The sequence below is a fragment of the Emys orbicularis genome, chromosome 8 (assembly GCF_028017835.1).
Source record: "Emys orbicularis isolate rEmyOrb1 chromosome 8, rEmyOrb1.hap1, whole genome shotgun sequence".
Lineage (NCBI taxonomy): Eukaryota > Metazoa > Chordata > Testudines > Emydidae > Emys > Emys orbicularis.
In genome coordinates this window covers 65,681,542-65,695,169 of record NC_088690.1, presented here as the reverse complement: position 1 = coordinate 65,695,169, position 13,628 = coordinate 65,681,542, and the positions used below count along the sequence as shown (strand labels likewise).

At 42.1% G+C, this 13,628-nt stretch overlaps 1 protein-coding gene across 1 annotated transcript in view; it reads right to left on the bottom strand.

The window, feature by feature from the left end:
• The window catches only part of PRRC2C (proline rich coiled-coil 2C), a 112,498-nt gene that overhangs the window by 5,379 nt on the left and 93,491 nt on the right, over window positions 1-13,628 (bottom strand). The window contains 3 exon segments of the mRNA XM_065409932.1: window positions 206-332; window positions 4,397-4,500; window positions 11,794-12,012. Coding sequence (XP_065266004.1) covers window positions 206-332; window positions 4,397-4,500; window positions 11,794-12,012 — 450 coding nt within the window.

Here is a 13,628-nt window from a genome sequence, read left to right as displayed (position 1 = left end):
TGCATTAACTAGCAAGGTTAACAACAAGTTTGCATTTAACTTGAATTCAGTTGCTTGATAAACAACATTCTTTATTAAATTTAGGGCTTATACTTTTAACCCATCAAAATAAAAACAGTGCCCACAGGTGAGTAGAGTTATAGTCACAGGATTAACTGAGGTATAGAAAAGCAAGTTTGCTTTCAGGAAGCCATCAGTTTCCCACCTGGGGTGCGAATTGTGCAGGAAATGGCTGTGTCATTCTCACAGCAGCAGCTGCTGACTGAAACTGCTTCTGGTAGACAATGCTGTTCATTTTATTGGACTGGTTGTTAGGACTTGTAGAAGCGGCCCTTGAAAAGAAACCAACACCAATTAGAATCAAGACATTGCTATCATCACAAGGATGCTTTTGTAATTAGCACCTCCCAGCTGAAATCTGAGCTCAAAGGAAAACTAGCATCAGATATTCCCTAGCAACTATCATTAGGATCCTCAAGGCAAATGAAGCCAGAACTGTAGCAAGTTAATATGGCAATCCAAAGGGGAAACAGTTGAGAGTCAGAATTACTGAACAGAATGAGCAACAGAATACAGAAGGAAAGTAAATGTTTTGGTCACAGACTTTACCTGGTGCCCCCACTATAAACTATCTCAGACTCAGTAAGCAAGACTGTTTGCTGTGTGTGGCCAGGTTCCCCCCCCCCCCCATTCCACTCCCTTTGTATTGTCTGATTCAGATCCTAAGCTTCTCAGCACTGGGGCCTGTGACATGCACCACGTACACATGCAGGACAGTTGATGCTCCCTAATCGTTTCCATTCTGACCTTTTCTCTTGCTCATAGCTTTCTGAAACTTTTGTTTTCAGGCTGAAGTTCTCCAGGTGTGGGATGAATTTTTTTAGTTTTTGTGAGAAGAAAAACCATGTCCCTCCATTACCATTTTGTTCTGTAACGTTTTGAACAGCCAAGCCGAAACAGATGAAGTTTGAAAGTTGATTTTTTGACAATGCAACAGCCTTCACCGAGGAGTAGTGCATGGCCTCGGTCATGAGGAAATGGGGTTTGATTTGCTTTAAATATCATGTATTAAACATGTGCAATATATTTTTGTTAAGATTGCTACATGAGCACTGATGCAGAGCGTGTGCATGTGGCACAGCTAAACTAAGTCACCCGAATTGTTTTATTAGTTTAAGTCAGTTTATTCCTACAATTTTCAACCTGAACAAGTTTAAATTATTACAACTCCGTGGCTCTCTGGAGTCTTCCAGCCCATCTGCCCGCTGGCCCAATGAAGATGAGTGGGCCCGAGGCCTCCATCAATATACCTTGGGTTCTGCTAAGGTGTGCAAGAGAAGGGATCTCTGCAGTAGTCCATAAAGTGCATGGGACAGGGCATTTCAGTAATTTCTCAAATATTTCCTGATTTTACACATTAACTGCCTTTTCTTTGCAACCCATCAGAATATTGGTGTCATGAAGACTGATGCTCCTTTTAATATTTTCTCCCTCCTCACCCCATCAAAATCTTCTTGCAATGAAAAATTGGAATTTCCATTCAAAATCTGTATTAAACACTGAAGAAGTACAATTCAAGGGATATTGTCAACTCGAGTAGTCCATTTTCTAACTACAGAAGGCACAACATTTTCAGTCCAATTACCATAGCGGAAAGAAGCTACTCACAAATTTAGATGCCTTAATTTGCATATCTGAGAAAACTGTGTAGCTAGTATTTTCTCCTTTGTATAAAGCAAGTAGTTTCTATCTTGCTGAAAAGACCTTAAGCTAAGCAGGGAACTGAAAATCCCTTGAGAGTCTCTCCCCTCATCCCTATCAGGAAGGTTTCAGGAAATAATATTAAAAGGCCGCTCGATCAGAAACTGGAATTATTCAATAAAAATCAGAAATGTCAAAATTAAAGTTGCACTTCAATGCTTAAATGTTTTTAATTTAGTAGGCACATGCTCAAACATAGTACTGTATACATTTTCCCCATGAATCTTAGGATACACATGAACTATTAAATCAATAATTGTATAAGAAAAAAGATTACTAACATGATGCTGAACATTATACTCTTAAACTTGTAGGAAAAAATATGGTAGTACTGTATTTAATACAATATAATTGAAGACCATCTTAAACGCACACACACAAGGGGGAAGAGCAAGTGTGTGCATATGCACTTAGCTTTGGCATTTCCCAATTGAGTACGTAATTATGAAATAATATACATACATTTATAGGTCCAATCCTATAGTCTTGATGCAGCCAAAACTCCCAAGCCTCTCAATGGGAGTTTTGTCTGCTTCAGAACTGTCACATGAGTAAGGATAGACAATTACAAAGATACAGGCAATGAATCAGTACTGTAATCACAATTTTTTTATTTCTGAATAAAAACAAATTACCTTGTGTTACACACAAAAAAACAAGAAAGCAGAAATGCTCTTCGCACAAAACCCTAAAACATTCCCAGACAACTGACTCTGTACATAAGCATCTTAACACAATTATTGTAATCTAATAGAACATTAAGCTTCAATGACTGAAACCAAGCAGGGATTTTGGAAGTGAAGAAGAGAATATATATGGCAGGTTAATTACCTGCCCACTAAATTTCAGCTATCTTGATGTCAACAAGCTATGTACCAACATGTGTGGATGCATTCAGAACCTCTATAGCCACAATATTATACAACAAACAAAAAATCTTTGGGATGATTTGAGACTATTTTAAAAAAAATCCAAGTAGTTAGATATTAAGGGCACATTGAGACTAAGTGGGCTCCATTCAGAACCAGACTTTTGCCCTTACAGGCCATACATTCAGCAAAGACCTAGGTAGTAGCACATGCCTGCGTCAACACTAGTGACATTAGGTTATACAAATGCTTGGGACTAAGATATACTTATTTCCAGGACACAATCAGAATATGTCAATACAAAAATGCTTTGAGGTTGTTCACCAATTGACATAACATTGGGGATCCACCTGAGCTCCTACATTGCATTAAGGGGGAAAACCACAGTCAAGTAAAATGGAACAACTAAAAGAAATATAACCTCCTGTTAAAATAAAGCGCACAAAACACTGAGGGCTGATACAGGTGAGATGTCCACATTGTGCAAAAGTGAATCTGAATTACAATTCATTTGTAGTCTTCACAGGCAATGTATGTTTACATTCCTCTGAAATCTTCAGAACTTTCTAGCTCTATTTCTGCATTGTTTTTTAAAACTTTTTAGTGCCTGCAATTCATTGCCGCCTCAGTTTCTGAAAATACACCCTTCTCCTTACTCCAGATACAGTCAGTCTGGGTTACAATACAATCTATTTCAGGCCCAGTAACTGGAAAAAAAAAACCTTTCCAGAACCAAAACCTCTTCCTCTCCTGGAAGTGTAATGGAGAGGTACAGTCTGAAGTCATTACAATCTTCATCCCCTGTATGTTGAAGGAGTGGAAAATCCTACTGGTTCTTAGTAATTTCCAAATTTTCACATACCAGAAGATTAGTATGAAATAAAGAGGGTCCTCTCCTTTTGCTACTTTTGAAATCTCTGGCCTGATGTAATACCAATTCAGTTGTTCAGACGGACAATAAAAAAACCCCACAAAGTACTTCAGATTTTTCATTAACTCCTAGTAGCCATAGATAGTTACAGTATGTCCTGTTTTCTAGCTTTTTCTATTAAAGGCTTTCCCCTCAAGTAGCATTGTGAGCAGTCACAAAAAGCTGTGTACCGGCAACATAAATCTCAACTTTATTAAATTTTCCTGCAAAATCTGCTACACTTTTTCCTACACCAGCCAAATAAACCTGCAAGCCAGTCTACATACTAATTTCAGAGTTTAAGAACAGTTTGTAAATCCTGCTCTGAAGTGAAAGACTCCATCAGAGTTGCTGTCATTATGTTTACTTTCTAAGGCATAGGGTTTTAAGAAGGGCTTTAGTTTATGCCCTAGGTAATGACGACAACCTTCAGTGCAGGTAAGAGAGTTCTACCCTTAAATTGAATAGATTCTAAAACCTATCCCAGTGCCATCCCAAAGTCTTTTCTGTCACTAATGTGTGTCTTTTCGCCACTATGCTCCCAGGAATCACTTCTAAAAACTGTTCAGTGTCATTTCAATTTCATTCACAAATTAAAAAAAATAATCTTCATGTTTCAGGGCAGTACCCTTCTGGCATAACCGTTAGGGGACCTGATGACATACTGTGATGCTGCACTAAGATTGTTGAGTGTTTAAGCATTATCATTTTGAAGTATTCATAGCCTTCACCCTCCCCCATTAACATTCATCTCTTTCAAAGAATTGATTGGTCGTGCATGAGCAAACAGCTAGTTACAATACTTAATATAGAACTGATTTTATATGAAATTCTGAGCTTAAAAAGGCTCATTTACCGGAAAGGACTGGAGGTTGGAGTGGTGCTTCTACCAGTAACTGGTGGAGTTCCTGGTTTAACATCAATGCCGCTTCCAAAGGCCTTAAGATCCATTTCTGACATCTGGAGAAAAATTATTAACAGCAGTTTAGCCCAAATGCATCACTTGTGGTTTAACACAAGTGCATCACTTATAAGGACAATCACAAATGGCCCATTCTATCCAGGCTGCTATTACGATGGGGGAAAAAACTAGTTGCTTGCAACCGAAGAACATCCAAGCACATGGCTGTCCTTCCCTGCATGCAATTACTCCTCATGACAGGGAAAGAGGTTACTCACCCTGTGCAATAACTGTAGTTTGAGATGCGTCTCCCTATCGAAGCTCCAACTTTAGGTAAGCATGTGCCCTACGTGTCTCCGATTAGAGATTTTTATTAGCAGTGTCCATTCAGTCTGTGCACATGCTACTGATTTCCTCAAGCCCCACGCTGAGGCTATATTAGGCTGTACAGGTGAACCGCCCTCAGTTCCTTCTCCATTGCTGTCTCAGAAGGAAACTTTGAAGCAGAGGGAAAGGAGGATGGGTAATGGCGCACCCAGAGGGGGACACATCTCAAAGAAGAGGTTACTCACTCTGAGCAGTAACTGTTATAAGTAGTGTCCCTATGAGTGCTCCACTTCAGGTGGAGCAGTAGCCCCATCAGGAGGGGGAAGCTTCAGAGTTGAGTCAATTACAGAGGAAAGAAATGCACTGCTAACTGCTGCATCAGATCTGGAGGCATCGGTTAAAGCAGAGTGTCTGGAGAATGTATGTACCGAAGACCATGTAGCAGCTCTGCAGACTTTAGCAACTGGGACATTTGTCATCTTGTTGAGTGAGCTGACACACCAACAGGAGATTGAGATGCTCACAGCAGTGTAACAGGTTGTAATGTACCCAGAAATCCATTTTGAAAGCCTTTGGGTAGAAAGAGCAGAGCCTTTTGATCTGTTTGCAAACTAAACCAACAGTTAGTGGAGTTACTAAATGGTTTAGTCCTATGTACATAGAAGGATAATGCTCTTCTGACATCTAGAGTATGGAGCACAGTCTCCACACTGGACTTGTGAGGTTTCTGAAAGAACACTAGCAGGTAAATGATCTGATTCAAATGAAACTCAGAGGACACTTTAGGAAGGAACTTGGAATGCAGACGTAAGGAAACCTTATCCTTGTAGAAAACTGTGAAAGGAGGATCTGCCATTAAGGCCCCATCTCTCTGACTCTGTGGGCTGAGATATTAGCAACCAGGAAGGCTGTTTTCATAGAGAAATCCGATAAAGAGCAGGTTGCCATCAGTTAGAGGGAAGACTTATAAGACTTAAGAACCAAAATAAAGGTTCCAAACAGAAGTAGGGACTTTCACAGAGAGATTTCCCAGGCCTTCCATGAACCTTGCAGATGTTGGCTGAGCAAACAGGGAGAACCCCTCAATAGTGGTATGAAAGGCTGTTAAAGACTGCCAGATAAACCTTGAGAGAACTAAGTTACAGCCCTGCTTTCTTTAGATGTAGCAGGTACTCCAGAACAAGAGGAGTGGGGCAGAATGTGGGACTGTCTCCTGGAGATCACACCAGCGACTAAATCATCTCCACTTGTGAAGGTAAGTATTTCTGGTAGAATCTTTCCTACTATTTAATATGTGCTGTACCTCTGCAAAACAGAACAACTCTAGCCCCATGAACCATCAAGGAGCCACGCCTTGAGGTGAAGAATGCTCAGAATGCAACAGTCACCGGCATCCTGAGAAAGGATTTGAGGCATGATTGGGAGACTTGTCGTCGTACAGCGAGCTAGATGAAACAGGTAAGTAAACCATGCTTGCCTTGACCACATCAGGGCTTAGAATGACTCTGGTCTTCTCCTATTTGATTTTGTTAACCATTCTGAGGATCAAACACATCCCTCAGGGAATTGGGACCTAAACTCCCCCTTGAATAAAAGAGGTGGCATTTTCTTTTTGTAGCTGTTGCAAAAACGTCCACTTCTGGGAATCCCCGAATCTGAAAAATGCCAACCAGGTTCTGGAGATTCAGCTCCCATTCGTAGTCTTGAGATAAATACCTGCTGAGAGCATCAGCCATGACGTTTTGTCTGCATAGAAGATACATTGCTGGGATTCCTATGTGATGTTTTATGTACTAGTTCCATAACCGTATCGCTTTGGGATCGAAGGAAGGGGATCTCGTTCCTCCCTGCCAATTGATTTAGAACATGCAGGCCATGTTGTCCATCATGATCCTTATGGATCTGTGCCTGATGAGAGGCAGAAAATGAAGGCACGTATTCTGACTGCGTTGAGCTCCAGCAAGTTGATATGGAGGATGGTTTCTTGGGTGACCATTTGCCCTGTACTATGAGAGCACCCAGGTGTGCCCCAGTGTTCGCTCTAATTTTTCCCACCCATGTGCGAAATGAATTTTGTTATGTGCACCAATATGAAGGTGATGTGTGACATCACCTTCATATTGGTGCACATAACAAAATTCATGTGGTGGGGGTGTGGCTGAGGGGTTCAGAGTGTGGGAGGGGGCTCAGGGCTGCGGCAGAGGTTTGGGTGCAGGAGATGAGGGCTCTGGGCTGGGGCCAGGGATGAGGGGCTCCAGGCTGAGGCAGAGGGTTGGGTGCAGGAGATGAGGGCTCTGGGATGCAGGAGGGTGCTCCAGGGCTACGGTGGGAGAGAGGAACCCCCCCGCAGCAGCACCTGGGCTGGGGGTGAGAGGCACCTCTCCCCACCGCGGGAGCTCTGGGGCTGAGGCTGCAGGATAGGCAGTCCTCCCCCAGCTGATCCAGGCTGGGAGAGGGCCGGCCCAGGCCATATTGCCCGGGGCTGTGCCAGGCTGCCCCACCCTGGCTGGGGCCGCGCCAGGGCCTAATCCGGCTGCGCTGCCCCAGCAGGCCTGGGCGCCCTGGCCAGTCCAGGCCGCAGGCTGAGTTGCAGGGGCAGCTCCCTGGGCAGGTTCCCTGAGCATCTGCGGGACACTAAATAGGCTGCTGTGAGGCCGTGCAGCTTACAGAGAATTTAGGTGTGTCCCCATCCTAACAGAGATGTATCCGTGGTTATGGTTACTGCTGGTGTCTGCTGAAGAAAAGGAATCTCTGCCCCTACATTGCAATGAATGTTCCATCAGTCTGGGGAATGAGTCACCTGCTGGGGAGTGTGTGTTTAGGAGTAAGCTGATCTGAGCCACCCCTGGCAACAGCAAAGCTGTAACCTCGCATGTTCTGTCACAAAGGTGCAAGCTGCCATGTGAACGAGGAATTGAAGACAGTTTTGAAATGAAGTCTGGGGGCTCCCTGCAGTAACTCTGAAAAGGTCTGATAATGTCACAAATCTGTCCATGGGAAGGAAGACCCTGGCTGCTAAAGAATCCAAGGATGCTCCTATAAATTGTACGTTCTGAACAGGAGCTGTGGAAAAATGTACACTATTCAACTGCAGACCCAAGTCTAAGAACAGAGAAAGCATTTTCGCTGTGGCAGAGGATACCTCTTGGATGACTAATCCTCGAGGTAGGGGAATACTATGATTGCCTGACGATGCAGGTAGGCAGCCATCACCGATCGAAATCTGAAAACCTTCAGAGCCAAGGAGAGACCCAACAAGAACACCTGATACTGAAAACGATCCTCACCTACAACAAAATGCAGGAACCTTCTGTAGGACTAGTGTATTGGTCAAGGGCCAAAAACCAACCCCCTGAATTTAGAGAAGGAATTATAGATGCCAGAGAATCACCATCCTAAACTTCTGAGGCCTCACGAGTTGGTTTAGGAACCTTAGATCTAGACTTGGTCTCCACCCTCCGTTTTAATTTGGTACAAGTAAATACCCCAATAGAAGCCTCTCCTCCATGCTGACTGGGGACAAGTTCTATTGCTCCTAAACAAAGAAGGGAGTTTATTTCCTGTCTGAACAGGGACTCATGAGAGGAGTCCATGAAGAGTGATGGAAAAGTGGAATGAGGAGGCTGGAGGTAAGTAAAATGGATGGTGTAGCATGATATTATTTCCATCACCCATTTGTCCAAGGTGATACACTCCCATGCTGGTTGGAAATGGGAGAATTGGTCTCCAAATGGAGGAAGGTGGGCAAAACATTATAGTTGGCAAGCGAACAGAAGTGGGGGGTTTGAACCTTTGAACATCCCGTCAAAACAGATGCTGTGATAATGAAGGCTGCTGCGTAGACACATCAGTTGGGTTAGAAGGTCTCTTTCTTTGGAAGTGGTCTCTTTCTAAGAGGTTCTGTTGGTCTCTGAAACCCAGAGAATCGCATCAGACCAGATCTTTGAGCCGTTCCTGATCTACTAAACTTCCTTTTGTTTGCAGGTGTGTAGACACCTAATGAGTGTAACGTGGCCCCACAATCCTTAAGGGTACGCAACGACTCATTGGTGTTTTCTGCAAACAGACCGAGTCCATCAAATGGAAAGTCCTCTATCATATTCTGGACTTCTCTGGGGAAGCCAGATAGCTGTAAACCAGGAAGCCTTGATCATCACCACTGTTGTAGAGATAGAGTGGGTTGCACTATCTGCAGCATCCAGAGTTGCTTGAAGAGATGTTCAGGCCAGTAATTGTCCCTCAGCCACTGTGACCTGAAACTGGTCCCTTTGGTTTGGCGGAAGTGTTCAACAAGCAATGCAAACTGTTTACAACTACATAAAATATACTTTGCCATCAGCACTGGGTAATTTACAATATGCATCTGTAGGGCTGCCAATGAAAAGGATTTTCTCCCAAGCAGGTCTAAGTGCTTCTGGTCTCAGTCATATGGGGTGGACTTATAATGATGTTGCTTGCCTGGTTCATTAACTGCATCAATCACAGAGTGTTAGGTGGAGGGTGGGAAGAACAAGAAAGAGTCCTTAGTGGACACGTAATTTTTTTGTTTGTTTTTTAAATTGGCCCTTTTACATGTTGCCCCTACTGTAGCTGGGGCTTGCCAAATGGTTTTCACAGTTTCCAGGAGAGCCTTGTTGATAGGAAGGGCAATTCTGGATGGTGTTGCAGAGTAAAGAGTATACAACATGTTGCGTTGGGATTATCTGTAGGGATTCTGCTACCTGCCTAACGAGATCCTGGAACTGCTGAAAGTCATCTGCCATAGATGGAGCAGGAGGCACTACAGCTTCACCCGGAGAAGATGACAAAATGGTAGCTTGAGGAGTGGCTTCTTCATCTGTCCTAGTTTCTTGGGCTTAAAATGTTTTCTCCTGTTGCTGGGCAGGAGAAGCTTGAGCCTCCCTACCATCCCAATAGCCAACTCTAAAATTAAAACACATTTGTATGGGTGGTGAGAGTTTGGGCACCCCTATTTGGAAAACAGGTTATGCAGCACGGGGAGTCCATATCAGGGCTCTTCCCTAGAAACTGAATCTTGGCAATTATTCTTTGTAAAGGTAAGCAGGAACTGTGCACAGCCTTCTGTACAGTAGGTCCTGGAGTAAAACAGATCCAAGCTGGCAACCAAGTCATCTTTTGCCCCAGACATACAACTACGAGACAGGTTCTGTCAGCTATTTAGACACTGCCTTTTAATAATGGCATTTATCAGGGTGCCAGTTGCAAATCAAAACAATGGGTGAACTTAAAACTTTTACTATGCTCCAAGCAAAAAAGTCTAAGACATTTTAATGCCAACTTTATGGAGGGTGATCGGTTTGAGGCATCAAAATATATTTTTTCAGTTATTTTAAAGTTGTTCTTAGAGATTCCCGGTAAACTTGACTCAAACACCTCACCTCTATAATTCCACCTTGTCAGAATCCCAAAGGTCAGGGAAAGGGCTCCTAGACTGGGATTGAGCCAGGTGCTCTGATTCCGAGTGATCATCTGTGCCTAGACTCCACCTGATGTGCTCTACTATTGCTGTCTCCAGCAGGATTAAAAACTGTAGAATACTTTATACTAAGTACAATTCCTCTGCATCTGCTGCAGAAATCACTAACTTGTCAATGCCCTGGCACAGAACTGTTTTTCAGAGTCCAAGATCCCTTTTTAAAATGGCTATTTTTCTAGCTTTATAAAAAATATCTTCCAACACAAACCATAGTCCTGCCTTTCTGAGCACAAACAGCCTCAAATCGTGGCCCTGAAGGTGTGAATTGCTCCTTTCATCATCCATATGAGTTAACTCAAATCTAAAAATTAATTTAGAATGTCAACTATTTCACTGCTGATCATTTTAGCAAAATCATCCAACTAATGTCCTTATCCCAAAGTTATGAACTGTCCCACATTCCTCCCCAGATGCCAAAAGCCCAAACTGTCCCCTATACAACTTCCAAAATGCCCCACCTTTCTTCCAGCAACTTCTAAAATGCAATTATGAATTGTAATACAAAAATGTGTGACACATTGCCTCAGTAAACACAGAGCTGGGATCAGGAGCACTGCTACTAGAGATACTGCTAGAGATATAATTGGGGCCATCCTTATCTTCAGAATGTCTATGAGCTGCTGTTGTTTCTGGTGATACCAACTGCATGGGATGTGCAGTAGTAGTACCATCATCATAAGCTACACATCCCAGTGTGGATTTGTCAACTTTTTAAAAAAAAAACTGAATCTTATAACCCTCTCTCTAAAAGTGCAAAGTTTCAAAAAGTTCAATGAATAGATGATTGTTGGGGGTGGAATAGATCTGGACAAGGAGAAGAAGTCTGGAGATAAATGTGAGAAGTGAGGGACATATGCTTGTTTTGTTAAAAAATTATATGTTTGCTGTTGAAGAAAAAAATGTAGAATACTTCACGTTGTTGTTTTAGTTAAAGATCTGTCAATTCCTCATAATCCCAACAGTCAAAATGTGAATTAGTGTGCTGATCATCTACTCTTAATTACTGAAACCCTTCTCCTCTCCTTCAAAGCTCCAGAGAATTCAACCTGACTACATATAAACTCATATCTTATCCCATAGCTCCTGACCCCTCTGATCTACCAATACCACACTCAATGCCCTCTTCGTCTGTTTCTGCCCACCTATGTGCCATTTACTGCACTGTTTCCTATGTATGGAAATGCCCTTGTCTGCCAAGCCATCATCATTTTATTAAAATCCCTCTAAGATGAGTTTCTTTCAAAATGCCACAAGAAGGAAGTTAATAATAAAAAAACCTTGCCTGAGCCACCAAGATATACACAGGGCTTAAAGTGCCCTACCTCCACATGCCTTTCCAATTGTTTGCTATCCTAGCCCCTTTTTATCATACCATGTCAAACTAAATTTTAAGATCATCTGGACAGGGACCTCAGTTCTTAAAAAAAACTGCCAACATGCTCACAACACTGCTGGATGCTGTAAAAATAGTGTACATTAGTAATGGAACATTTTCATTATTGCACTATAGGCTTAAATATGTAATTACCTTTCCAGTAGCAGCAATCATGCTGTGCTGAGTTCCTGCAGGGATCAATCCTCTGAAAGGCTGGCTTACTTGTGCAGGCCTACTCAGATTCTGAGCCTGAGCCTGTGGTGGGGCGTGCTGCAGTGGAGGCTGTAGGGACTGGGGTAGAGCAATTAGTGGCTGTCCTGTGGATCCAAAGTTGGGCAAAGAAAGCTGTGAGCCTGGTAAAGGTACAGTCACCTGGAGACAATAAGGAAATATCAGTACCACAGTACAAGCTTAATTACTTAACTATATCAAGATGGCTTAGTCATTAAATTATATTTCAGATTAAATTATATTTCACTTAATTAGTGAAACTATCACCCAGAGGGATGCAGGCAAATAAATCTCTTAATTTGTTATGTAGAGATTTTATAATTAGTTCTTTCTTAATCCATTTGGATAGTTGAACTTCAGAAACAGTTACAAATGCATCAAATTACAGGTTGGATCCTAACTGTACTATCATTTCAACAGCACTTCACAATAAAGTAAATTAAACTCAACTGATAATTACAACATAGTTACAAAAATGGCAATTTTCCATCAAACAGCTCAAATGATCAAGCTGTCTGCTGGGTATCAAAGTTAGACTTTACTTGCCAAAGAGCACACAAATGGAGTTTTAAGGTTAAAAACAGAAATGATAGACTACTATCCAACCACCTGACGACACCTTTTTGTATTAACAGGGGTCACCGTAACCAAATGTGCACACTAACAGCTGGATGGAAGTGATAAGGACTTGAAAATATTAGTCAGTCAAGTAATTATGTTAGTTTTTACATCTAATCTGTTTGTATGGTGCATAATCATAAACCCCTCACCCACCACACACACAAAAAATGTTTTGAGGGCCTCTAAAAGAATGATACAATATTCTCTAAAGTACAGTGAGTCAAGTTTAAATCAAGATTTACTGTAAGCAGCATAATGTTGGTTACAAGTAGCTATTTCACCAGAACCCCTGAAAACATTAAACACAAATACCCATAATTTTGACTTCCAAAGTCTTTCATTTGGAGGAGATATTAACTTTTTAGGATACTTCTAATCTACCAGATGATGGATTTTGCACTGTGTTTCAACAGGATTTAAAGTTTGTGGAGGTTTCCCTCATTCATACGGTTAATGTTTGACAGACTTGTCATAAAATAACCAATTGTTTGCATATGTTACAAATAAGTGTTAGAAAGTTGTCAAATCTAAACCTTAAGTTGTCAAAATGTGAGCCACTGAATGGTACTAGATTTGCAAACATCCCACCGTGCTTGCACAAGACAAAATCAAAATTTTTTTCCCTAATATAATCTTAAATTCCTTGGAAATACTCTGGCACCACAAACTTCAAAACTGGGAAGTGCTACAGAGCCACAGGATAAGACTAGATATACACAGGTAAGTATGACAGACAACTGCGTGCAAACTCAATCAACTTTGCATATTTGGGGTACACACATTGGTCCCCCTGGAAATGTGACTGGTCTTATAGGTTTCAGCTAGTCAGTGATGAGCCATAAGCCATCATTAGCAAACAGGCTATTTTGTTTGTCTGCTCTCTAAATGCTGTAATTACTTGGCTCTCTATGAAAGCGCTATTACCTCTGACTTGTTCCCATGAAAGACAGCAGATACTCGTATTACTTAACTGTTATGTACGGTATTGCTTCTACTATCACTAGACCAGGGGTTCTCAAATCGGGGGTTGGGACCACTCAGGGGGTCGCGAGGTTATTACATGGGGGGGAGGGAGGCTCGCAAGCTGTCAGCCTCCACCCCAAACCGGCTTTTCCTCCAGCATTTATAACGGTGTT